The sequence below is a fragment of the Haliaeetus albicilla genome, chromosome 4, assembly GCF_947461875.1.
Source record: "Haliaeetus albicilla chromosome 4, bHalAlb1.1, whole genome shotgun sequence".
Classification (NCBI taxonomy): domain Eukaryota; kingdom Metazoa; phylum Chordata; class Aves; order Accipitriformes; family Accipitridae; genus Haliaeetus; species Haliaeetus albicilla.
Genome location: NC_091486.1, coordinates 44,642,770 through 44,670,324, shown reverse-complemented (window position 1 = coordinate 44,670,324; position 27,555 = coordinate 44,642,770). Strand labels below are relative to the sequence as shown.

At 39.8% G+C, this 27,555-nt stretch overlaps 1 protein-coding gene across 11 annotated transcripts in view; it reads right to left on the bottom strand.

Annotated features, from left to right (window-relative positions):
- Window positions 1-23,406, bottom strand: part of PCNT (pericentrin) — a 108,434-nt gene extending 85,028 nt beyond the window's left edge. For 7 of the 11 annotated variants that reach the window (XM_069782255.1, XM_069782256.1, XM_069782259.1 and 4 more), the window contains exons 1-13: window positions 16,932-17,351; window positions 14,885-14,935; window positions 13,755-13,934; window positions 12,133-12,276; window positions 10,371-10,535; window positions 6,581-9,058; window positions 6,379-6,471; window positions 5,976-6,152; window positions 4,699-4,954; window positions 2,966-3,024; window positions 2,612-2,786; window positions 956-1,092; window positions 336-447 (exon numbers count right to left, since the gene is read on the bottom strand). In XM_069782255.1, coding sequence (XP_069638356.1) covers window positions 336-447; window positions 956-1,092; window positions 2,612-2,786; window positions 2,966-3,024; window positions 4,699-4,954; window positions 5,976-6,152; window positions 6,379-6,471; window positions 6,581-9,058; window positions 10,371-10,535; window positions 12,133-12,276; window positions 13,755-13,934; window positions 14,885-14,935; window positions 16,932-17,336 — 4,432 coding nt within the window. In that variant the 5' untranslated portion in view covers window positions 17,337-17,351. Of the gene's footprint in view, window positions 1-335; window positions 448-955; window positions 1,093-2,611; window positions 2,787-2,965; window positions 3,025-4,698; window positions 4,955-5,975; window positions 6,153-6,378; window positions 6,472-6,580; window positions 9,059-10,370; window positions 10,536-12,132; window positions 12,277-13,754; window positions 13,935-14,884; window positions 14,936-16,931; window positions 17,352-23,227 lie in introns of those variants that run through there. The other 4 variants (XM_069782264.1, XM_069782265.1, XM_069782266.1 and 1 more) reach the window with 2 other exon arrangements.
- Window positions 23,407-27,555: the final 4,149 nt, after the last annotated feature.

The following is a 27,555-nucleotide window of genomic DNA, read 5'->3' as shown; positions in this document are numbered from 1 at the left end:
CTACATTATACTGAACTTGACATTGCAATGAGAAATGTTTGGTTTTCACTAAAGATTTTTATAGTGTGCAGGAACAGAGTGGGAAGGGAAAGGAAAACAACAGGAGTGAGCTTTTCCCCACAGCCATACCATGCTTTTTGACATTGCAGAACCAACTAGTCATCTGACACTGACTCACCTCTCACTTCCAAAACAGATCACTAGGTACAACCCACTGACACTGCTATGACCTACCTGTGTGTTTCTGGTACACAATTAAAAATATTTCATGTCAATAATGCATACTTCTATATGAAGAAGAGGCAAAAAATAGAACACATCAGTTCTGAGCATACCACTTAGGTCTTGTCGGTTTGCTCGTGTGCTGTCAAGCTGAGACCAAAGCTGCCTGATTTCTTCTTGCGACTGAGTCTTGAGTTCTTCATGCATTACCTGAAGTTTCTCCAGCTATGGGAGACATGTTAAAAAACAAAAAAACCCAACTTTTAAAAACAATTTTGTTCTAATTTCTTATTTTATATGCAACAGACAATTCTGTCAGAAATAGGTGGAAACAGTGACAACCAGCTCATGATCCAGGCTATCAGAGATACTGAGTGGCACTTAACTGTTAGACCCACTCCTCAAAGAGAGGTATTTGTTCCTGATGCCATATTTATCATTACTGGCAAAAACAAAGTATTAGTTAGATAAAAACAAAACACAAGAAACAGAAAATTAAGCATATAAATACAGAGGAAGAAGCAGCATCAAATGGCAAAGGCAACTGCATTCAAAAGATTTTGAACCACTATAGAAAATCCCAAAGCATTTACCTGCTTCATGAGATGCATCTTAGTTTTTCAATAAAATCCCTAAATACAAACAAGTCACCCAAATGATATGTATATGGTCTAGTTTTTGTTTATATATAAAGTAATCAACCACTCTAAATGAGTAAAGAAATCTTACTTACCTCCTTCTGGAGATTCTGTTCTTTTTCTTGACTCTTCATCTTCACATCTTCTAGGAGTTGGTTATGTTCAGTCTGAAGCTGTTCTTGTACTTTTATAATGGCTACCTGGTGTTGCTTTTCCAATTCTATACATTTTACTAAAATTAAAAATGAGTTCTGTTATACCATCATCCTGATTACTCAATAACCTGTACAACTCTGGTGCAACTAAAATAGAAATGCATGTCTCTAGACTACAATGCTAGCTTACAGCAAGCAAAAGTAAAACATTTCCACACAGTGCTTCCTAGTTCTCTGCATCCCACGCTGTTAGCCAAGAGATAACAAACAGTAGTGCTGGAGGGATGAGCATCTGCTCTCTGCACATATGAACAAGCATCCTGAACTAGAAGCACACATACTTGGAACAGGGAATCTAGCATTTCTTCATGGCCTATGAACACAGAGTTTCTCCTACAACCACACTCAGCAGCAGGCAGTAGAAGAGATGAACAGAAAGGACTACGAAAGCTCATGCCAGGTATGCTCTGCCCCTGCACTTAGCACTCACTGAACCCTGTAAACTTGCTACTACTTCATTTGTTCAACAAATCTTGACCTGCCCAGACAGAACCTGCAATCAAGTGACCACATTTCAGCCACAGTGAGCTGCAAGAGATGCACATTATTCTCACAGAATAAACTTTAATGATACAGGTTCAGGGAAATCCAGTGAAGTCAGTGCAGACTAGGAAGAACAAGCCATTGCTACAAATATGTCCTCACAGCAGCCAAAGGTGAGCCAAACACTGTGAAAGCATCCAGCCCTTGGCAGGTCGAAAAGGCTACTCTTAACTTCTCAAAAGATGGTCTTGCTGCCTGCCAGCCAGCATCATGCAATACCCTTAACACTGCATTTCCATTTATTTGGAGAGAGTATTATTTTCCATGTCTCCCACCTGCATAGTGCCTCAGAGGCTAGGCAATCTGACTAGTTATCTCTCTTCACTTCATGGCACACCACATCTCGTGGCTCCTTTTCATGCCATCACTGACAGCAAATCTGACACTGTTGTGCCAGTCAACCACTGTCTCAACAAATGCGTTAGATCTCAGAAATCTACACAAACTTTTCATAGTTCTATCTCCTGTCAGCACCTCAGCAAAAGACATGAACAGATGTACCAGGCTAGGTACTCATCCAGATTTCATTTTTCAAGTTAATGAAAACTCCAATTAGAGTTGTCTCAGAAACATCACTTCCAGAACAGTATTTTAAAAAGCTACTGTTTCATTAAGCTTTAACTATTCACAATCCAACCCCAATTTTTTTTGTTAGAAGCTTCTACTGCTATTGATCAGCATTTTGATTAATTCAGTAACTGCCAAAGCCAGTTTTCAGCTGGAAGCAAAACAGCACCTCCCTTTAATACACTCAAAGGAAAACATAGTTCATCTCATATTCCGTGGAAGTCAAAACACAACACAGCTAACTAGGCTTTAATCAATTTTTCATTTACGTCCTGTTTTCTAGATAGTCTCATGCCATCCATCCAGTTTTTAAGTAAGAGTACATGGATATATCTTGTATTTGCTTTTTAGACAGGTTCCAAAACCACTTAGTTAGCTTTGCCATTGTTCAATAAAGACAACTGCTTCCCAGACCATGGCACTTACTTTTAGACTGTTCATTCTCAAGAGAAAGAAGCCCCAGCTCTGCTTTGACTTTTTCTAATTCCATTTCCAGAGTTTTCTGCAGTTCCACCATTTCAGCCTGATGTTTTTCAGACAGCTCTTCACACATGTTTTTTAAATGCACCTCAGACTCCAATTCCCAGTCTCTTTTGAGAGTCTAAGAGAGCAAGACATGCATTATTAAAGCAAACACATTTAGTAAACTAGTATTTTTTTTTTCTCCCTTCCATTTATTTGTCCTCTACAATAAATATGTAGTAGACACAGGACTTCTACCAGCTCTAGTTTACTGAAAGGAGTTTTTACTTTTTCTTGTATGAGGAACAGAATTTTTACCTCTAATGCCTGGGTATGCGTCTCTTCCATTTCCAATTCTATTTTCTTTCTTTGATCAACTGTGAAATAAAATACTTATTAATAAATTTACATAAAAGGTTATGATTAAATGGTAAGTAGAAATATGGATGAGATTACCATTTTCAGCATCAAACTCAGGGCTTAAATAAGTAGGCACACAGCAGTGTAAAGTACCAGTCAATGTCATTTTAGATGCTAGCATTTCACTGCATGTCACTATTAAGTGTTTGAATCATCTTTATCTCCAGAGACACAGCAACAGAGTAGCAGGTGGCAGCAGCGGTAAGTAAGAAACTCTTCAAATTTCTTCTAAGAATGCCTAGGAAACAGACTGCGAGACAGATGCTATTATCTGCTCAGTTATCCCTGACACCAACGGCTTCTTCCTTCTCACCTCCTCCCCAGATTCATTCCAACTTCTTGTCCAGCACCTTTCTTGGTCTGCAAGAACCCTGTAAAGTCCCCCTCTCACAGCTTCAAAGTACCCTTGCCTTAGCTTGCAACGTTATTTCAAGTCTTTCTGTGGGAAATGAGAACTCAGAGACCAAGATGGTGCCAGCTACCCAGCTAATGGTCCAGTAGAGGAAGAAACATCATCCAAGTTACAAGACAGCCTCCCAGCACTCAGGTGAGTTGGGTCATGTCCAATCATCACCTCCCTGACAAGAAATGTCTTTCCTCTAGCCCCGCAGGTAACAGTATCCACAACTCCCTTCCAGGTCTCCTGCATCATCTGCTTCCAAATTCTCCTTCTCAGCCTCTACATTCAACCACTCAGAAGTGGTTACACTCATATCAAGTTACATCGCCATAACGCACGTAAACAGCATTGATCTTAAGAACTGCATCTAGACCTCCTCCTGCTCCCAAATCCCATCATGCTATCAGTTCACTGTATTACTGGTGATAACAAATGGGTTTCTACTCGAGCCAAAAAGACACAGCCCTAAAACATTCTCTTGCTCTCAGGGAAGGACAACTGAAAGAATGGCTCCTAAACTTCTTCAGTGAATTGCTGCAGTCCTCACCTTTCTCCAGAAATTCCTCAACCTCTGCCATACTGGTCAGAAATGGTCTCCTGACCTGAGAAAAGGCAAATATCCCAAACAATGTCAAGCACACTATCAGCAGGCCTTCAATACTATCAAGTGCAGCTTTCCCCTTGCTGTTGTCAGAATACAATCTTATAACAAGCACATTTCAAAGGACACCTAGCTGCAGGTTCTCTCTCACTGAGCCTTTCAGTTCCTTTCCAACTCCCTTTATCCTCCTTTTGAAACCACTGAGAGGGCAGGCCAGGAAGCATTTCCATATCTTGTCAGAAACACAACAGTAGTCAGTGCTGACTTAGGGCAATAAAAAACCTTAAGAAACATAAGGGGTAAGAGCTCTACTCTTTGCACCAATTAAACTCTTTACAAGAGCTCTGTCTAATGCCTCCTGAAACCAACTAGTTCAGTATAGTGCTATTTTACAGAGGTAGCAGCAAAACACCTGTATAGTTGAAGAAAAATTAAATTTAGGTCTGGACAACTTCATTTTCATATATAAAACATGCACTCTTGCACATGCCAGTCTAGCCGCTGTCCCTACTCAAGGCAACACCAGCCGTCACTCGAAAGGCCAGCTCTATGTCAAGACAGGAACACGCAGAGGAAGAAAAATACTGACAGAGTTCCAATTTCTGGTCCATAATTCCCAAATTTTAATACCTAGTTCTTGCTGATACTTTGACTTAAGGTCTTCTTTTTCCTTCAGACACTGTTCTTTAATCTTCTCCCACTCCAGCTGATGGCGGCTTTGCAGAATTGCTACCTCTTGAGCACGCTTATCATTGAGCATCTCCCGTAGTTCCACAAGGGCAGTCTCCTTTTCTTTTCTCAAGTTAGACTGTGTAAGCTCAAGCTGAGAGGTATGCATATTATTTAAGCTTAGGCGTAAAGCTTCCAGTTCAAGGCTGTGCAGTGCCTGTAATGGAGAAGAAAAACGGTTTTTCCCTCCCCCCTAATGAAATGTGTTCACTTTTTTCATGAGCAGTTTCAGTTTCCATTGCTTTCAACTTAAACACATCTAAGTTTTGCCTTTCTGTATTTGGAGAGTGTTTCTTCATGGCAGGGACAGAATCCTGAAAATAAGCTAACTTTTGTTACAATGAGATTTGCATAAAGTTTTCAGTGCGAAGTAAAAGGCTTTCCTTGCCTTCCTCTTAACTTCATCTCCTACCAAATACTTTGTATCTGTCCACTTCCTCACAATGTCATCAGAGCAGAACACAAGCTCACCCCAATCCTTCACTGTCTATTAAAAAAATTCCTCATATTTGCTATTGGTTATAATTTGTTAAAAAGCAACATTCTGAAGTGGTATTGGAGAAGTGGAAATAAAATTCATCATGCCTCAATTAAAAAAAAAAAGCAAGGAATATACAACAGTTAGAAACAGCAGCTAAAATGGACCAGCCAAACTTTCCAATTCTTAAATAGACTAAAGACTACACCAACATCTTGTAATTAGACCTAACACAAGACCTACTCTTTCCATTTCCACTTTGCATTTAGTGGAAGTGTTAAAAAAACCCAGTAAATAGTTAGAGGAAAAAGTCAGGTTTACATACTTATGTTTAGCATGAAAGCTTGCCTAATTACATTAGTGGGATAATAAACAGTGAGAGGGGTTTAGTATTTTTTATAAATTTACTTATGAAACTTATCAAGACATGAAAAATTACAAAACTTTTTTTTTTTTTTTTAACCTCACCTATTTAACCATCCAGTTTTCTTCAGAATTAAAGTTAAAATATAATTGCAGTGAGGATCCTGGAGAACTCCTGTAGAAAATATCTACTACCACCCACCAAGAGAACACTCCTAATTCTTCAATTGCAGCACTATATAAAAAAAGCACACATAGCATGCACAAAAATCAAGGAGCCTTCTCTTTGCAACAGCCAGTTAGCCACTACAGTAATTACTGTGTTTCTTTATTTTACCTGTGATTGGAGCTGAGCTTGCTCAATCTCTGCTTTGTGTGTGGCTGCCATTTGCTGCCGAAGTTCGTCCAACAGCTGCTGATGTTCTTTATTTAGTTCAGCACGGAGCTTCTCCATTTCCTCTTCATGTTTAGTAATCAGTTCAGAGATTTCACGATCATGCTCTCGTTCATGTACCTGCAGAGAATACTCAGATAAAGAGCTTTCTTCAAAATATGGTTAGTTAGCCCCCTAATATATTACTGACCCAAAATTCTTCCCTCCTCCTGACCTCAAATCAACGACACCATGGAAAAAAAACAATTAATAGATTTTTGCATCTCCAAAACATTTATACTGTTTAAATGACAAACAATACAAAATGAATTTATTTTTCTGGAATAAACCCAATTACAGCATTTACCTTTTTTATTAAAGCAATCTGTTCCTTTTTTTCTTCTTCCAACTTCTGCTGTTTTTCCACTTTATCTTTCATTTCAGCATTTAATTCTTCTATCTGAAAACAGGCATATAAACATTTGCAATGACTACCTTAAGCGTTCTGAAATCCCAAGACTCCTGCTGCTATAGGGGTTTCCTACCTCCTTCTTATGCATCAAACTCACTTTAGTTAATTCGGCAAGGTGTTGAGTCTCCAGTTTATCCATTTCCTCTTTGTAATGTTTCACCATCTTGGACTGTGTCTCCTGCACAGCTTGTGCGGACTGAAGGGACTCCTGCAAGCGAGTCTCAAGCTCCAAATGAGCTTTCTTCAAATGGGCAATTTCTTTGGTCAGCTGGCTTTTTTCCTCACTGTATTCAGTACTTTTTGCCTTTATTTCAGCACTAAGTTTATGAATTTCTAGGTTGCTGAAGTTTAATCTGTCCTCATATCCCAGTCTTTCACACTCACGTATTTCTTGGAGGCTTTTCACTTCAGCATTAAGTTCATGTATGTTTTTCTCAAGACCCTCAATGATGCTAGCATTCTCTGCTAGTGCTTTTTGTGCTTTTATTAGATCCTCCTTCACATCAGATAATCCTTCTCCTAAGGTTGTTTTTTCCTTCAATAAGATTGCTAAATTTTGTTCTTTATTATCAATTTCAGCTTTGAGCAACTCCTGTTCTTTTAGCAATGTTTCTTCAGATATGGTTTTCTGACCAAGCAGCTCTGCTATTGTCTGATTTTTGGCCTTCTGAACATCAAGCTGGCTTTGCATTTGATCCCTTTGACTTTGCAAAGCAGCTAACTGACGTCCAAAAAGACACTGTACTTCACTTGTTACAGAATCAGAAGCTGTTTTCTGCTCCTGAACATCTTTCACTAATTGCTCCTGAGTTCGCAGCTGCACCATCAACATTTCTCTTTCCTTCTGGAGATCTTTTACCATTTCTTGCCAGGTAGAGGATGTTGACACTTGTGTTAAAGGCTCTACAGCACAGTAAAGCTGGCCTCCATCCACACCTTGCTGCTTTACTAGAAACATTATTTTGTTTTCAAGTTCTTTCTCCTTCTCTGTTTTTTGAAGAAGTTCTTTTTCACAACGGATCCGTGCTTCACGTTCCTCATCCAGTTCCACATGCATATGAGAGAGCTCAGCCATTACTTTTTCCCATTTTCCAACAGCTTCTTGGGTCTCCTGATAAGATTTCATCAAGGCTGACTCCTTCTCATGGAGCTGCTCAGTTAGCTTCACACATCTCTCTACTAAACAAGCCGTCTCAGCATCCTTTACATCACCGTGGTCACTTATTTTGTTTTGCTGCAGGGAGTTATCTGACAAAAACGAAACAAAGGCCTCTGCTCCCCCCTCAGTCTCTTCAAAAGTCTCTTGAGCCAAACGGCTAGGACATGTCTCCTCATCAAGGACCAAGTTTAATGAAGGAGGTATAAAATCTCTGCTGTGTTCTAGAAGCACACTACTGTCTAACCCATACCTACTGCATCTACCTTCTTCAATGGCATAACCTTCAGAAGTGCTGGATGCATACGACTCTTCTAGTCCTTCTGTGGAGGTGAGATATTTAGCCAATATGCCTTTGTCACCACTGAAAAGCCCCAGTTCTGACAAGTGTTCTTCAGACAGTTTATCTCCTTCACTATTTTCATTATTCTCTGTGATGTCTGAATTTTTAATTTCTTCTAATTGATCCCTTGAGGAGTCTACTCCCAAGTCACACTGGAACTCTAGTTCTTCATGAACTAGCTCACCTTCACCTTTCAACTGGTGCAGTTTATTCCACATCTCTTCAAGCTCTCCTCTCTGCAACTGCAACACCTCTGGTAAAATCTCATTTTCCCTCAATTTCATTAGCTTTTTATTTGAGACAATGTCTTCATCATGCTTTTGCCCTACATCTATACTTTTTTCAGCCTCATAAAGTCGCATTTCATTTAATTTCTGGATGAAAGAATTCAGGTTCTGAATCTCTTCATTCAAGGATTGTTTTTCTTGTTTATATTGCTGGGCTTCCTTAACCTGCTCTTCTGCATCAGAAAGTTGAGACTTAAGGCCATCAATTAAATCCTTGTATTTAGTCTCAATTTCAGATTTTTCTCTCTGGAAGTCTTCCTGTTGGTTTTCAAGTTTCCTTCTCAAATTTTCTTTATTAATTTCAGACTGACAAAGACTATTATTTAAATCAATTATTATCCCATTCAAATTCTGAATGTGTTCTTCAGAATTCAGAGCACAGAGTTCTTTTTTTAACTGTTCAAGTTCATTCTTGTATTTTAAAAGAGTTTCTTCTACATATACCTGCTTAGCTTCTGCAATCTCTCTTCTGTGGCACTTCTCCAGCTCAGCCCTCAAGTTCTCCAACTGCCTGCAAATATCCTTTTCATGACTGATTTTCAGTTCTTCAATACATTGCTGTTCTTTCATTTTAGATAAAGCTATTTCATTTCTTAACTCTGTTATTTCTGAGTCCCGGAGAGAAAGGGTACGTTGTAATATAGACAAGCTAAATCTTTCTGATGTCAGTAGATCTTGAAGACTTTTAATATGTTGGTCTTTTTCTTCTATGCTTTTGTATAGCTGTTGCATTGTATCTTTCATATCCTCTTCCATTTGGGCAAGCAGATTTTCTTTATCTTTGTTATTCTTAAAAATAAAATTACATATGAAATATGCCATCGAAATATGACATGTTTTAATTTCCTTAAGCCTCATGCTTTTAACTTATCTTCACAAATAATATTTACCATTAAGTGCAGGGTGTATCATTGGCCTAGGTAACAGGATATTTAAGCACATCCTTGAGAGTGGAAAGTACTACTGAAAGACTCTTCAAATGTGGTAACAAATATCAAATTGCCTAAACAATAACAACTGGTGCGCCACTGACTCCGGAGAGAAAGAAAATAGTGGCTGTCTCAAACTTCAGGTATTTTAACGAAAACAAAATAAAATAATATCAAAGCTACAGACACCTCTCCATCTCACAGCCATGTGCACAGAGAAAACACCTCCTGCAGGCAGGAGTAGGCCAACAGAACAGCCATGTCAAATTTTGACTCATCTGACTCACTTAAAAGTTTAAGGCTTCTACCTATGGCATTGCTGGTTATGTTCTTAAAGGAAATCAGACCTTTTAAGCTGTTCCTCTAATGTATGTTAGTAACCACAATCCCTATAAATTTGTTTCTAAAAAAGACTTTCTTTCATGACCATGCCACTACAGCAGGTCAGAGTTATCACCAGATTTGAAATACGTATTATAAAAAAAGTAAGCATCTGTTATGTTTTTTTAACTTTAACCAAGTTTCTTTATTCATAGTGCTTGTTTCTGGAATGATTACATCAAAATATTCCCACACAAGGTTTTCACTTTGTTTTGTATCTGAAGCTAACATGATTACAGATACAGTTCACTTTTACTCTCATCTAGGTGTTTCAAGTTCACACACAACTGTATTGTTATATGCTTACACAGCATATCCAGCAACCTTCACCCCACTGCAAGCCTCTGTCAGTTATGTTCCCACATGCGTCAGTTCAAGAAACACCAGATGGACCTGCTTCTGATGGAAACTTCTTAATGTTATACAACAGTTTAGTAACAGAGTTAAAGACCAACCCTTCTGCAACAGAAACTGATGCAGTAATTTCAACAAATAAGCAAATTTTAAAGAGCCAGAACTGAATCCTTATTTCATACAAAAAAAAAAAAAATCTTAAATTGTGAGCAGCTATTTTGCCTTAGGTGAATATCATTACCTTCAGAAGAATAGATTTTTAATTCCACACTAAGGTGTACTTTCAGTCCTGAAGCATCAATGTTACCTCATGCACAAATTAAATGTTCATTACAGGTTCTTCCTCCAAAAAGTACCACCTTGGCTTGTGCAAACACACCAAAAACTTAACTACCTAGAGCTTGTAATTATAAAGGCACTTTAAAACATTTTTTTACCTTTTGAGAAGACTCCAGCTGTACTTCCAGGTCATGTGCTTTCTGACGCAGCATCTCCAAATGTGCATTTTGCTCTCTGAGACGGTTCTGAAACAAGGACATCTGCTGCTGGGCTTCTAATACTTCATTCTTCCCATGGCTTTTATTCCTCAGCATCTCATTAACCTGAACACATAAAGGTACTCACAGTCAGAAGAAAGTTTATATCAGAATAACTCATACACAAGTCTCACGGTATGCACAAAATATACTGTAATCATTTACTATAGATTTACCTTATGTCCTTCAATCTCAACACTTGTCATGTTTTAGATACTACTACTAGTACAACTAGTAAAGTTGTAAACGTTAGAAAATTCATCTCTATGAAGCCTCCAAAATGAAGCAGGACTTCCAATGGACTGGACATACTGGTAAAAGGACAATGAACAAAACCAGTCTTCTCTGCAAAGGATTTACAGCTCAGTACTAAAGGTATTTTTTTACTCTACACCTCCCCCCAAATGAAAAAAAAAAAAACCAAACATATACCTGTATGGGGGTAAAATAAAATGTAGCTTATTCATTTTTAAAACCTTTTTCTGAAGACTTTGCTAAAACCAAGAAGATAACATTTAAGACCGTATTAGTATTTTCATGTTATCAACGTTGACATGCTTCCACAAACAACTTGCATCATATTACTAGCTTTATTTAGCATATGTCCGAAGTGCTATTTAGAAGTTTTATCGTTGTCTTTCAAAGGCTTATGGAGCAAATCCCAATAATCATCTGTAGAGTAATTTTCACTATTACCACTTATTTTGTCAATAGCAATCAGAATTGTATATAGAAAGCAGTATTTTTTGTCCTTTTCCAAAATTTCATTTAGCAGAGGATTTATTTTCCAGGGCATGACCAACAACTTCAAGATAATCCCTTGCCTCCAGTAAATCCCAGTTTTTATTTTTAATTTTTTTTTTTAAAAAACCCTTCCTATCCAGACATTTAAGACATGTAATCCCTCCTAGTACAATTCTTATCTTGCAAACCTGAAATGGTAAGCAAACATAAATATTACTCTTTGGCATATAGTACAAGGTTCCTGAGAAAACAAATATACAGGTGTTCAGAGAGAACAGCCACTAGAACACTGAGCATCACCAAAAAAGAATAAAGTATTTAAAAAAAATATTTATAAAGTACATGAAAGGCTTAGTATCTCTCATTATCCAGGGATTAGATCCATGATCAACTTGTTGCACTGAAGCAGGTTTCTATGTGTCATAGGGGCTGCATCAACCATCTTCAGGTTATTTTAAATCTCCTTCTTTGAGCCAAGTCACATTACCTCAACATAGCAAGTTTCTGTATAACAGCTGAGCTGGTTACAGTTGCCCACGCATATACTCGGAGCTTTCTTTGACAAAGGCAAGGAAAACTGATCACATTTAAGCCCATACCATTACAGTGATTGCTGTGTATAGATCCCAAACCACTAACAATATTGGGTAAAATTCCCTAACAAGGGCTAAACTGATGCACAAAGAAGTGTAATGACCTCCCAAACATTACACAGGCAAGTGGAAAATATAAGGATGTCTCTGGGACTTCTCCCTCGCAACTGAAGAAAACTCTGCCTCGCCCTCAAATCATTTTCACTGCTGCATTGCAAACTGAACTATGAAGAGCTATGTGATAAGTTCAATATGTTTTTACATTCATATTCCAAACCTGTTCTTACTCTCTTCGTAAGGAAATAAAAATTGGAGGAGAGGCACACCTGATGTAACTGAAGTTGCAAATCATGGATCTGACCAGCTACACGTGAAGCCTCTTCCTGTAGATCATCCCGATCCTTCTTTGTCTGTTGAAGGCAGCTTGTTAGTTTCCTGATGACTTCATTCTGCTCCCGAACCGTAGTCTCCTACATGGATCACAAGAAGTGCACGTTTCAAATTAAAATATTCTTAATATATAGGAACCTAGTAAGTTTTCTTAAAGCAAAGCTGTTAAGAGTCTATAGTTACACTTAAGTTTTAACAAACTTGCACTAAAGGACAAGAAATGTTTGTGTTCAAACATGATGGCAAGGGTGATGAAAAAGGAATCTTACACTGATCTCAGAGATGACAAAGCTAATCAAAAGTGACTTTTTAAACAAATAATAGGATACCAGTAATGAAATAAATATTTTTACTTAAAAATTTTGTAGCTCTTATCGATGTAAAAGCAATCAAGTTTTCTACAGGACATAATGAATATTTAGTACCCCCTAAATTCTTTCCTATCTGTCAGCTCTTCTTTTCAGCCATGTAAGAGAAAGCTAATGAGATGGGATACATTAATCCTATTTTATGTTAATCACATTAATCTTTTCAATTTATTTCTCACCAACAGGAAACGTCTTTGTTTCCCCAGTCCTAGAAGGAGAAAAACAACATGTAAATGGGGAAGCAACTATTCTTCAGAAGCAGCTGATAATTTACCTTTACATAGAAATGCTAGAGAAAGGGAATTCAAAATATCTTTTTTAATATTTTGGCAGAGGGGAAGGTACATGTCAGTTTAATAAAGTTTGACTTATCCTACTTCATCATTTGCCCATACTACCAAAAAAAAAAAAAAAAAAAGAAGAAATCACACCCTAAAACCAAAGAGCCACAAGTATCTATAAATATTCAAAAAGTGTGAATGACCTCTAAGGGAAAGTCATTGAGGTGGTGGTGATAGTAGGTGGTGGTAGTAGTGTCTGTCATCCCATGTGACCATTTGAAAAGGAGCCTAGCTGCATCTATGAAGTGGTTTTCAGACATATCCACAAAAACATTGACATTTCAATAAGTACTTCCTTATCAATAGTTTGAACATTTTTTTTTTGCACGATTTTTTCAGCGTGACCTTGTTATATAATATATATATTAAAAAAAGGAATATATATATATATAAAGTTTATAAACTTTTATAAAGTTTTTACAGATACTGACTTAAGTCCTGTGTTTTTACATTGAGCCCCTACCTCAATGTATGATTAACTACACTTACCTTAGTGGTTCTTGCAGGTTCTCTCTATAAAGGCCCACTCCTCAATATAGTAAGAAAATTTATCAATAAAAACTAGCAGCAAGTGTCCAACCATTTCTCAGAAGACGAATTTAACTATGCATTTGCTAAAAACTTTCTAAAAATAGAGGCATTTCAAATTTAATTTTACTCTCGCTTGATTCAAGCAACATGAAGTCCTAGACACTGGTGAATGGAAAACCTCAGTACTGGTTTTTGCAGCACACATTAGCAAGCTGAAGTACTTTTCAATAACACACAATACTAATTTTGAGTTTTGCCTTCTAAATATTTTAGGATTAAAGTAGTGTTATCCCCCTTACCCAATTCTATCAAACATACCTGAAGTTGCATAGAGTCACTGTGCTGGGTAAGTTGTTGCTGTAGCTCTTCCATCTGTGCAGTGAGTCTTTTGACCGCTTCCTGTTTCTCCAGAAGTCTGTTCTCTAAGTCAGCTATTCTCACCTGACACATCTTAGCATCAAGCTCACTGTATTCTGCAGCAGAATTTATCATAATTTTCTTCATAAAAGAAACAAAAAATGTATTTATTCAACAAAACAATATGCCATTTCTGGTTGGCGATTACTCCGAATATAAATTCAGCTTCAGTCTGAAATTCTGAGCAAATTCTAGTTTAAAAGTAATTCTATTAAAGTCCCAGTGTTGAAACATTACACATAAAGTCCTTAATTCTTAAAAATTTCCAATAAAAAATTTTCAAAGATAATATATTTTCATATGATACTTTAAGGCGCAAAGGTACATTAGGGAAAAGAGCGTTGTGATTCTACAGCACCAAATTGTGGCAAAGTACCAATCTGAAACGTGTTGGGATTTAAAATACATTCCAACTTACAATTTTGGGGGGTGGGTATACTACCAAAATTACATAAAGTTTTTACATCCATCTGTGCTGACTGGAGAACAGTCCACCCACAGGAAAAATAATTATGTAAAGTTCTTGACTTAAAATTAAATTCAAATGTATGCAGCTATTGCAAATAAATATTCAACATACTCTGAGTTTCTACGGCTTTAACAACAGAACAAAAAAATAAGTACAAAGAGAAAAGCTGTTCCAATCAATCCTGTGGTTTCTTAGGAGCAATATTATTACAATTCTCCCAGAGGAGACAGTATCTTGTATTTTATTTTAAATATTTTTTGGTTTTAATGTATGAAAAAAATTAAAGAAGAAACCTACATTTCAATTAAAAACATTGTTCAAAGTTCTCTGGACAAGGTCCATGATTTCACTAAAACCAGTTCTCTTAGCAACCAGTTTCGCAGCCAGTAAAAGTACATGCAGATAAGTACCTGTTTTAGACTGCAAAATAGTGAAATTGCATCACTTTTATCATATTTGATAACAATGCTCAATAACTAATAATTTCAGTAACCAATTATCATACTCATCTTTCACATATATATCAGCATCTTTTACTAAAGATACCTTCTTTCACACTTACTTCAGCTGCATGATCATTCAGTACATCCCAGTTGGACAAGTCAGCACTCCCCTGGTAATTAAATAAAACAAACACTAAATCATGGCCATTTTAAAGATACATAAGGAAAAGCTTAATTATTCTGGAAACACCCTAAACACATGAGCCAGAAAGGTCCATGTTGTGAGACAACATACTAGTGAGAGAGAGAGACTGACTATAATAGTAAACTCAGCTGGTCATTCAAGGTCAAATGAATGAAATAAATGCAAAAAAAAAATTAATTTTTACAAATAGCCCAAAATTTTTGAGTAGACAAGTCTAACCGCTGAGATTTAATGTATTATATTCTGCTTTTGTGGCTTGCAAATACAGTTCAGTACTCTTTACTACTAAATATTAGTAAACTAACTGACAGGAGATTATTTAACAAACATGCTCAAATCATTCTGACAATGACAAAAGCAGTATTATTTTCTGACACATATACTTAATGGAGCTTGATATCTTGAAAGATACTTACCTCTCACTAAATTCACAGCAAGACAAAGATGACTGTAGCACTATCTAGAAAACCCAACCCATAGTCCTCCCTGTATTTTGAATCCACACAAAGTAGTTTCCAATGACTACTGTCCCCCTAGAGGTGCCCCTCCACATAACTTAGAAAGCAATTCCATTTGCTTTACTATTTACTACTAAAACTAGCTATTTGGACAGAAGCTGTTTAGAAGCAATAAATGATTTTTGTTGGTTTTTAATTTAAGTTCACATGAATGTAATAAGGACACCGCTATGGCTGAGTGACAAAATTCTGTATGCTTTTTCCTTAGTGCAAACAGCTTGGCATGTAGCTTCATAAAAGCCTTTGCAATCCTAACATTATGCTCAGGATATCCTGAAAGCAGTAGGGATATCCAGCTTTCTGTTGTGAGGGTAATGCATGCAAATGGTATCCTCCGTTACTGCAGGTTTGCAAATACACTAGACTGATGCTATTGGTGTATGTTATGAAAGCACACTAACAGCTGGAGAGATGCTTTTCATGCAGAAGGCGGTGCCTTCCCAAAACTCATGAATCTTTGCAATAGACAACATGCTGAAATGCACTGGGAAACTACTTTCTAAACAAACTTCCAGACTGAGACAGATATAGTTTGTTGTAGACAGAGAGCTGCCTTGTGGCTTCTGAGGCTTGTGAAAGCATTAGCCAACCACTTCTGAAGCAAGCTGAACTCCTAAAAAAAAAGTCGTTCAAAACTACATTTTGCCTATTTTTATTACAAGACAGAAAGAGAGAGAAAGCATTATATGACTGTCTAATACACAGCTGATATAAAAATAAAAATCTTGACTGTGAGCTGAAGCAAGAAAGCAACTGCTTAATTCAGGCAGACCAGTATATCTATTAGCAGACGTCTAGTAATCTCACACTATATGACAAGCAACGTTTCTATGTTTATTGACACGACCACCTTTAGCGTGTCACCAGTACAAACATACTGAAATACATCAGGCATAAATGGAGTCACATTTTAAACAAATTTGTCAGAGAACATAACACCTATGCTGGCTTTACAATGGCTACTGAGAGCATGCTGGAACAAATTATATTTTTTCAGAAAACATTAAGCACATCTGAGCCAGCAAAGTGATACAAAACCAAACTAATGCTGTGCATTACAAGGTCCTGGCGGTTTTGCTCATCTACTATGCCTCTCAATCTGGATTTGCCATTTCATGGAGTCACAGCCACATAACCAGAAGTCTGCCCAAAGAGAAGTTCATGGCAGTGAAAGGTGAAAGACCTCAATTTAGCAGGCTAACAGCAGACAGCTCCTTGACAATACCAGCTGTCCAGTCCATATAACGGAGAGGGTTTTTCCAGTTGTTTACATCACTTTGTAAGAGAGTTAATTATTACAAGTGACAATACATCAGTTTACTTCTCAATGGTAACTAGTTGACAGTGCCAGAGAGCCAATACCCAATTAAGTAAAACAGTCACCTGGAATACTTGCTATCTGCAGATGGAGTGAAGTGAAACACAAGAAATACTAAGATTTACCTCTGTCTCTGTTGTTGTCTCTAGTAGGTTGGTGTCTTCAGCCTTACTCTCTAGTAGGTTGGTGTCTTCAGCCTTACTCTCTAGTAGGTTGGTGTCTTCAGCCTTACTCTCTAGTAGGTTGGTGTCTTCAGCCTTACTCTCTATACCCTTACCAACATCTTGGGCCGCTAGTGCGTACTCTTCCTTCGGAACGTCATGCGTGTGGACAGACGAGCCCTTCCTCTTCGCCGTCTTTTTCTGCGACTGCGTGATGTCACTTTTTGTTTTTCGTTGTCTGAAGTAAGCAAACTGTGCAGAAAAGATTGGAAGAGGTAGAGGGAGAGGTAAGTGAGAAAAAGGTAGCAGGACCACAAGATTAACACACCCATGGGTGATGAAGATCCTATCTTGATAAAATATATACATCTGCAGAAAAACTGCTTTATCTTCCTACTTTCTACACATTCAGAACATACTGGATAACTGTGCAATTAAGCAAAAAATCTCACACCAGTACTAAAGACTCATTTCAATACAAGAATCAAATTTTACTCAGTGAAACTGTGTGTCAATGACAATCCAGAATTACAGTAAGACAGATTAGTAAAAGAACAAGTTGTTAATATATAGAATCATTAGGAAAAAATAATAATTGAGCAGTCTTTCTGCAAGACCAGCAAAAACAGTAACCCCCTACAAATGTATCTAAACAGATCTTTGCCAGCGTAAGCTTTAAGATTAAAATTAACGGAAGTGAATCCTCATGCTCCTTCCTCGCCACCCCCTTAAGAGAATACAGCAAAACTTCCTAGCCAGAAAGCAGCCTACAGTACATAAATAGAAAATCAATTAAGCCAGGTCATTTTAATTTCTTCTGTTGAAGAATCAGATGCTCTACTTTATCAGACTATCACAGCTCTACAAAGCACCAGGGACTTGTAAAGAATGTCACTGACAATTTATTACCCAACTTTCTTTAGCACCTTAAACTGCTTAAAAAGGATTATCCCATTTTGAACTCTAGTATTGTTACTTGGAAATGCTGCCTAAACACATCTCCCTCACAACATAAATCCAGACAGCCTTCTCATAAGGAAAAAGCTTTCTCCAAGGTTACAAGCATAGGTTATCAAGTGCACTGTTAATATATCCTTGTGACAAGATAAAACAGACAGTCAAATGATCATGGGATGTAAACATAATTGGCAAGATCTACCTGCAATACATACGATAATCCACTGCTTGACAGCTTGGTTCTCCTGTAAAACAGCCACCTTGCAGAAAAGCCTTGTCCATTTCTTTTCATTCAACATTTGAAATGGATTTAGTTCAGTCCTTTCTCCTTACACCCATTATAGCAACTTCTACCTGACAGCTTAGCTACTCAACAGATACATGGTTACACACCTGCTACACTGAGCAGCCTGTTTAAAAGGTGTATTTGAAGAAAGACATCAGTTTCTTACCAGCAGTTCAGATGTTTATGTACAAATAGCTTAATTTTAAGATTACGTTCTGTAGTTTCCATAGTCATTAATACTGAATGCAGATTAAACAAAGATTGCCAGGTGCCCTGTTGCCTTTTATAATACGCAAGATGAACAGATCAGTAAATAAAGCTGTAGTGAGACATAAATACTATTCTCTGAAATCAGGTGTTAACTCTAGCACTTACTGATGGCAATTATGTCAAAACCAGCCCTAATTAACCTGATAACATAGGGAAAAGGGATAGGAGGAATCCTGCAGAAAAATGGAGTTGAGAAAGCTGCTGAAGCAGGAAAAAAGGGGAAAACAGGAGTAAAACAATCAGAAAAGATGAGAAATGAAAGGCAGAGAGTGGCCATCATAGAGAACAGTTAATGATTTCATGAATGGAAATCAAGTATTTGACATTAAAATACCAAGACTTGCCATGACTTCTAAATGAGTATGGATTTTTAAATGCACAGCTGAAAGAAAACAAAACTTATTTTGTCCCATTCATAAGCATTAAACATGAAATCATAATACAGACCATGCAAAAATATCCAACTACTCCACAATTTTATGGAACTATTGGACTTCTTGGTCCATGAAAGTATCTGGAGTCAAACACACTTCAGATTTATGGAATCACTGGATGGGGAAAAGCCCTATTTAGGGCAATATCAGGTTTCCAAAGCCTTTAATCAGCTACATAAATTTAAGTGTCATTATAAGCGTATCATCAGATATGCAGACAGTCATCCAACATGAAGTAGTGTGTGTGTGTGAATATGAAGAAAGCACATAACACTGACTCTCCCCATCCCAGTGAGATCATGCCTTTTGAAGGAGCTCAGTTTGCTTTCTAGCAGCACATGCAAAAGCGAAAGCTTCACTTTTAGCCAAGATGTAGCATGCCGCAACACAAACAGTGCTGTCCACCGTAGCATCCAAAGCAGCTCTCCATAACTGAAGAGCGCTCAGCCTTCCTGCAGGTACCACTATACTGCAACTTAATCTCACCATGACCAGTCACTTAAGAGGCAACCACAAGGCACCTCTGAATTGGTATGGCCAGCACCACACGAGCATTGCAGAACTAGAACAAGCCTGCCAGGTTTTGTGTCGGGTGGTCCCTGTGTCATCACCGTCCCAATTACCTGCTGTGCTGACATCCTTCCACCACATTATTGCAAGCTGACTGACATGAGCAGCACGGGCCAGCAGACAGGGAAACTACAGCACAGGCAGCACTGTTCAGCTCTCGCCAGCCTACCTCACACATAATTTACTCCTTGACTTACTGCTTTACATGCGTCAGAACCAACAGAAACTGGTTGTTCAAATAAACCTTAGTCCACCTCTTAGATACAGTAAACATAAGCAACAAGTACTCTTAGACAAAACCCAGAAATATTTTCTAGAGCTTGCTCAAACTGATGAGGCGGGAAAACTTCCTGGAAAACACACACTCCTTTTTGAGGTCCTACCATGTAAAATGCAAGAACAGCAAAAACTTCACACACATGAGGTATGGCATATATAGGTCTGTAACTAGAGGCACAGTTGGCCAACGTGCATACTAGCTAACGTGAGGTGGAAAAACACAAGGAGAAAAAAGCAGCACTGAATACTTGGGGTTTGTTCTGTTTCTCAATTACTACCTTGGCAATCAGTATTGCATTTATTAAAAATAGAAATCTGAAGTACCTGATACAGTCAGTACTTAGCTGCCAAATCATGACAATTTCCAATTAATACAACAGTTGGAATCATTATTATTATTTGGTGATAACTTAAATGCATTTCCATAATGGAGTTTTTATTGCTATATGAAAAAGAATAATGCAAGTACTGGTTTAAAGAGGAAAACATTCACATTATATTCCTTTCTCAAGTCATTTTTTAGCAGACTAAATTCTAAGGATGCCAAAGACAAAAAAAAATTTTTTTTTTTTTTTGGAGGAGGGTGAGGCAGAAAACCCCACAGCAGCTCACATCTCCAGATCAAACCATTATCAGACTGCAGTTAGCATGACTGCATACGTTGCTATAAGTCAGGTTGCTACAACAGAGGCCTGCAACACACAACTAGCCTCGCACTCCTGTCCCCTGCTCTCATGAGCACTCTCACAGTGATGCAGCGAGATGATTCAGGAAGCTGATCTGGATGAACACTGAACACTGGTATTGGTCCGGAGATGGGATGACCTTAAGCTGCTGTAGGCCTGCACCACAGAAAGGAAATACTGTAGCTGTTCACGGTCATTTCTCCCTTTCAAAACTGCCTTTGTATTCATGAGGAAGACAGCACAAAGAAAGCAAGAAAAAAAAAGAAAAGGAAAAGAACAAAAAGGAGATACATGTCCCTACTGCTCTATTAAATAAGAGCCTTTCAAAACACAAGCTATCCAAAAGAAGTTTCTGAGGCAAGTTACAGTCCTGCAGCCCACCTACTCAGCAGCATGACCACATCCTACTATGGGCTTAAGAACATGCCAAGGACTATGCCAAGTAACACCAAAGGTGCATTTATTCCAGTAATTAGCCCAATATGCATTTGTTCCGTAAGTTAGCTCCACAACTTCAGGTATATAAGTAAAGATACAGAAACAGGGCAAGCATGCAGCCATACATGGTAGAAATTGGGCGTGAGCATACTAACAAATGTGCAGCTCACGTGTTTGCCTTCCAAACCCTAACATACTATGCTTGCATTTAATAAGCCCTGATGGATATTGCTTCCATTCATTTCTTTGGGCGTTTTTTTTTTTAAATTGTCTGGTGCCCACAATCTGCTAGCTAAGTAATGGATCTCTGTGACATTTTAATAAGCAGAGAAAGCACTACATCTATCTCTGCCTTTCTAAACCCTTTCCTCTCCTCTCCTCTCAGTATACCAGGTATGTGATACCATGCAATAGCAACATTGACGGGGCTGCTAACTTTTTTTTTAAATGGTAAGATGAGAGATATTTAGCACATAGTTTAAAAAAATAATAAATGCAACATTGGCTCTGCACACATAAGTTGAAACATAATGCAAGTCCCTACTTTTTTTTTTTTTTCCAATGGCAAACAGCAGCTGTACAACAGGTGGGAACTAATAACTTATTCAAGGCAAGTCTATCACATTTTTCTTACCATAAACAGATACTGCACTTAGAGAAGAGTTACAAAAGAAATGTTAACATAAGTCTTGCCACAGCTAATGTAACTTTTCAACCTGAAGAACTCCTGTTCTCAAACTTTCCTCTCTCAGTCTTAATCCAAAAACTAATCATGCAATCATTCTCCAAGAGGGGATTGTGTCCACACAGCACATAACAAGGCTGCAAGGGCAAGCTGATGAGGAGCTGCTGAGAGGGAGCGGGAAGAGTGGCAACCATGGCAGCATCTGGGTGGGACAGGACAGGGATGGAGGAACTGTACTGCCCACCATCAAGCTGCTTCAGCACAGCTCCAGCCACAACCCTGCTCCCCTCCCAGTAACGCTCTCTTTAATTGCCTTCTGCACAGCGCTGGGAGGAGGGAGCTGAAACAGAAACACAGAAGGCTGCTGAAAAGATCTGAAGCAGACAGCACAGCTCCAAGCCACCTCCAACTCCACTAGCAAGATTTCCAGACAGGTCCTCTGCAGAAAGGGCCATGCCCCTACACCTGTGGGAGAATCACTAGGAGTGATATCAGGGGTGAAGAGGCTGTAGCACATCATGAAAAAATCTGATCCGTCCAGACCTCCCAACACCCTGTGCAGCTTCAGCTATTCTCTTGTAGCTACAGTCCCCCATTCCAGTTGTACTGGGATGGTGAGAACAGGGAAACACTGTAGCTACAGGGTGGCAAGCCTTACTCGGGAATGGATTCCCAGAAGGGAAATATGACAGTAACAGCTCAAAAACCAGCCAAAACATTAAGTTGAAAGAAAAGTAACCAGGCATTTCTAACCAGCTTCTTGATCATCATTACCAAAACAAAGCAGAAGTTTTTAATCTAAGAGGGTTACATACACATATCAAGTGCTAATTACATCATTGCAGACAATAATTACTAAGAGAATGTCACCTTTGTACATCAGTTGTGTCATATGAGCTCTCTACACCGTCCCATCAAACTACACCAGCTGAAGGCATGTAACTGTTCAAAGCGTGTGAAGTGTTCACTAACAGCATGACTGGAAACAAACTAAATCAACCCAGTTCTCCAACAACCCACCTGCAGATGCAAGGGCAAGCGGACTAGTCGTTGAAGTATAAAACACGTGCCACCTATTCTTGGGGATTCTCACCTGGAAATACAGTATTTCCACAAATAACTGAGTGGAATCCTAGGTAAAAATGGGAGAATCAGGGAGAAAACAAAACAAAAAGACCCCAGAACCTGGGGGAGATGTATGCACTGCTTTAAGCTGCTCCCTGCTCACTGAAGATAATGTTTATATACCTCTGCAGTAATTCGGGAAGTCTCCCGGGCAACCTCCTTTCAGGGAGCACCACTAGCCACATTTATTTCTGGCACAGCCACGCTGTCCAGGTAAACACCTCTCACCTCCGGACACAGCTCCGAGCTGGCAGCAACGCTTCAGCACTGCCGCCGCCCGGACCCCCGGGCCCGGGCTTCGGGGGCGGCACCGACCCCGCCACGTTACGAGGGAAAAACCGCCGGCGTCCCCCCCGACGGGGAGAGACCCGGGGCGGGCAGAGACGATACCGTGGGCGGCTCCGGGAGCCAGCCCCCCCCCCCCCCCCGGCCCCCCTCCGACTCGGTGCCCGGCCGCGGGCACCGCAGGGTGCCAGGCCGGGACGGGACGGGCGCGGCTCCCCCCCCAAGCCGGGACTCCCTCTCCTCACCTTGGCCCTGCCGGCCTCCAGTTTTCGCCTCCGCACCTCCTCCTCCGCGTCCATGTGGCGGGCAAGCCGGGGGCCCGGAGGCGGCAGCCGGGCCGGGCCCGCACCCCTCACTCCTCCAACTGTCACAGCGAAGGGGGCACAGAACTTTCGGTCATGGCCGCCCCAACGCCTTCTCCCCACCCGCCTCAGCTCTACCGCCAACCGCGAGGCGACCCTAGCCAGCACCGGCCAATAAGAGAGCAGGAGTTGGCCCGCCCTCCCGGCGAAAGGAAGGAAGCTCTCCGGGAATTGGCGAGGATCGCCGTACGCACGAGGCAAACCAGCCAATGTGGAGAGCAGCTTTTAGCCTAGCCCCGCCCACCCTCGCTAACTGACTCCTGGGATAGACAGCGCAAGCTGGAGCGCGCCCTCTGCCTTCACCCCGCTGCCGCAAGTGCCCGCCCCTCCTCAGCAGCCACCAATAGAAGAGGTAACCGCCCGCCACCCTGTCTGCGCTGGATGGCCGCTTTCAAACGGGCCGCCAGCCACGGCCCCGCCCAGGGCCAAGAGAGAGCCAATGGGGAGAGGGGGGCGGCTGCCGCGGGAAAGCTGACCCGGCCGTTGCCGGGCGGTGGTGAGGGGCTGGCCTGGGCTGTCTGCGGCGTCGGCCGCCGCTCCCCGGCTCCCTCTTCCTCCTCTGCCCGCCCTGGGGCCGCCGCTGCCGGCACCTCGGGTCCAGGCGGGCTCCTCCTCGAAGAGAGGCTGCTTGTGGGTGCCCTGCCCTTCTATCTGCCGTGTCTGCTCCTCCGTGACCGGTCTCGGCGCTGGCGGCCTGGTCCCTAGCCCCGTTGGAGGCAGAGGGAGGTGTTGGCGCAGGGGGTTGACCATCCAGCTTGATTATAAACTTCTGTGTGGAAATATGACCCTTTACAGCACGCCTAGTCTTCCTGTTGTGTATATTTTGCGTGTGGGTTTTACAGCGGCCCACTGCTTTGTTTCCAGTGCAGGAAGCGGGCTGTGAGGGCTTCACCTGCAGAGCCCCTTCACCTTGGAAGTACGGGCACAGCGAGAGCTGAGGGCTGGAAATGACTGTCAGATAACAAGGGAGAAATAAGGTGCTCTTTTCTTAATATTGAGAATAATTAACCTTACAGTCATCTACAAAACTGGCAGTTTCTTTGTCTCTTGAAGGCCTTAAATCATACTGGAAAACACATACTTGTAATCAAGTTTGTTACTCTGCTCAGTTCAGAGGTAACCTCTTGTAATACACTGACTTTTTCTTTCTAAGAAACATGGAAATGCAAGCATCTTCATGATCTGACAACTCCTTTTCTATCCCTGGACCTTTCTATGCATTTGGGCTCTTATCTGTATGGGCTTTTGCCCCCAATTCAGACATTGCACCCTCCAGGTCGTGAGCTGGACCTAGCTGCTCCTGTGGACTGCATCTGTGCAATACGGGTTTCCCATCCCTATGTCAACCACAATCCGAAAAGTATGTGGGAAGAAACATGGACATGTTCGTGTTCTTGGAATACACCATTTTCTACCAATCTCCTGGTCTCCCACATTATCTCTATGTAAACGTTTCAGCATAGACAATAAAAAGACTGGAGCAGTGTGTGCCCAGTGCTCCAAAGAGAAAGCTGAGGACACTAGGAGCAAGGCAGGATTGGTGAGTCTTTCTCTACACATCAGAAAGCCTGTCTGTGTCCAGAGCCAAGGTAGAGATTAAGTTTTAAACTACTGCAGAGGTTGCCAGTGGACAGTATGCGTTGGCTTTCCTTTTCTTTACAACCAGTTTGGCCCTTCTAAGGAAGAGTAGAAATTTCAGTGAGCAAACCATGCAGGGACATTAGATCTGACAGTGAAGACAGACTCCTGATGCTAATTTGGGTCACCTCCTGTTTTGTCAGCCTGTGGCTGTTTTGCGGGGTTTTTTTGTTTATTTGTTTCTCCTGGTAGTACTGCCATGTCCTCTGACCCTGTAGCCAGGATTCTGAGTTTGTCCCCAGTCTATGCTAAGAGATAAAGTCTGAATTATGAAATTTCTTAGCACAAAAGCTTGTGTAATCTGAGAATCAAAAGGAAACTGGTAAGCTCAGCAAAAAGAAGTTTCTTAAAAGAAAAAAGATAATATATCATGACATTTATAATGGCAATTTTGTTAAATCAGATATGTCACTTACTTAAAAAAAATTGGTTTAAAGTAAATTACTGCTTTGACTTCTTGCTCCAGCTAAAAATGTAAAATAAGTAAGTCATGTTTGTTTGGGTTTAATGGATTTTGGTTTATTGGTAATTTTTTTTTTTTAAATAACCAACTCATGCATTATATTTTCTTATATCCCTGTCTCTTTGTCAAAATGTCAGGATTTCTAGTGCTAATCTAATTAAATTGACTCAGGTGGAAATATTTGAAAAGGGACCTTTCTCCAGCGATGTGTCGGCTAGCTGACAATCAGCCAGCACCAGCAACACCATTTGAGTACTACCCAAATTGTCCTGCCAGCAGCTGGACTGGGGTTCTGCACTGTTAGAGCAGCTTTGCAGTGCGGGAGCTGAAGCCAGCCAGGCAGAGTGGCAGGGCCACCACCTCTGTTTCTGCTGGGGCCAATCCCACCTGACATAACCATAAAAGCAGTAGAGGTCATTTATACCTCGACTAAATTAGCAGTCGCACTGAAAATGCCACACTAAGATCAGGCTGGTAACAAAACCTTACAGAGAACTCTGGGTGCTGCTGCAACGTATCCACAAATAAATGAGCGGTGTTTGCAGAGACTAGTGGTTTGCCATTGTCGTATAAGAAGACAATAATCATAAGTATAGTATATGATTAGTATAGTGTACTTGATTATACATAAGAAGACTTAATCATAAATATAATTTGGTTCAAACTGGGGTCACTGTTTTCAGAAATAACAGTAAAAACCAACATTACACATTGTTATATGATAGTGGCATGAAATAACTCTTAACTGTAAAATATGTTTTATTCATATGCTTAGCTTTAAATGCAGATAGGACATTTTTACAATACTTGTAACCACCAAGCAGCCTAACGAGCTCTCGACTGTTAATTTGCAACATTACAATTGGCAGAAGCAGACAACTGATTGGAAGGAAATTATATGTACTTCTCTGTTGGTGATTTGTGTGTGTGTGTGTGTTTCTTTTTTTATTCTTTTAACTCTCTTTTGATAAATTAAAACACTCTTCTAAGACTGAAATGATAGAGCCTCCTCCCTGGGGAACCAGAACATGAAAATTTATAGTCTCTGGATATTTCCCGGTATGCCAGTTTGTTTGGTTCTTTTTATATTGTGTTTTAGAAATCATAGTAATTAAAATTAAGGGCATAAAGTATCTAAATCAATAAAAGATATTATAGAAATGTAGTACTGGTATGGACCTCACCAGTTATCTAATCCATTTTTGTATCTGAGGAGTGGTCTAATAGTCCTACAATGTTCATCACATTTGTTTTTCTATATTGTTTTTAAACAAATTCTGTGAAAGTTTTTTCTTAGATAGCTGCTCCATCATTTATCTTACTGTATAATTAAGAATTTTTCTTGGTTTTATCAGGTTTCCCTCTCCGTCACTAAGCCAAACGCTTCTTGCCCAGCCTTTCCAGACAGAAAAAAACCCACCCTGTTCTTGATTGTACCCTTTCATTTATTTAAAGATTGCTAGCCTGTCTTCTTCTCACCATCTACTTACTAATTAAACAAAGCCAGTCCTTCCAAGTCTTCCTTAGAACTTACAAAATGCACCATTTTTATCTTTTTTTTTCTGGACTTTCTTTCCCTCTTAAGCCATCATGTCTAAAATTAGGCAGAGTGTTAAAACTCTGACTTCAGTGCTGCTAAATAGAGCAGAATAATTATCTCCTGTGAGGTGCACTAACACTCCTGTTAATACTTTGCAGAATTAAATTTGTCTGATTTTGCTCTTTTGCATCATCATGTTCATATGTGATCCCTAGTTTGTGATTCCATGTAGCTATAGATCCCTTTTGGCAAGATTCTCTTGTGTCCAGCTGGCATGTTTCTGGCAAGTCATTAATTAGCGGGTTGTAAGATGTCTCTAGAGCAGGGATCCCACTGTGACCAGGGCAGCCGTAAGTGTGGGAAAAGAAAGATCCCTCAGCAGATTTGCTGGAAAGCATTTTTTTACCTAGTATTGGATTTTCTCTGGGATACCTGTCACATTAAGCAGAAGTTTCTCCCTTTCCTCTGTAGTCAACTCGGTTGCTTAACACAGGTGCTCTATTTTTAATGGAATACTTATACTTGGTTCTTGTTGTCAACCTTTCTTGTAACCCTCTATTCCTCTCACAA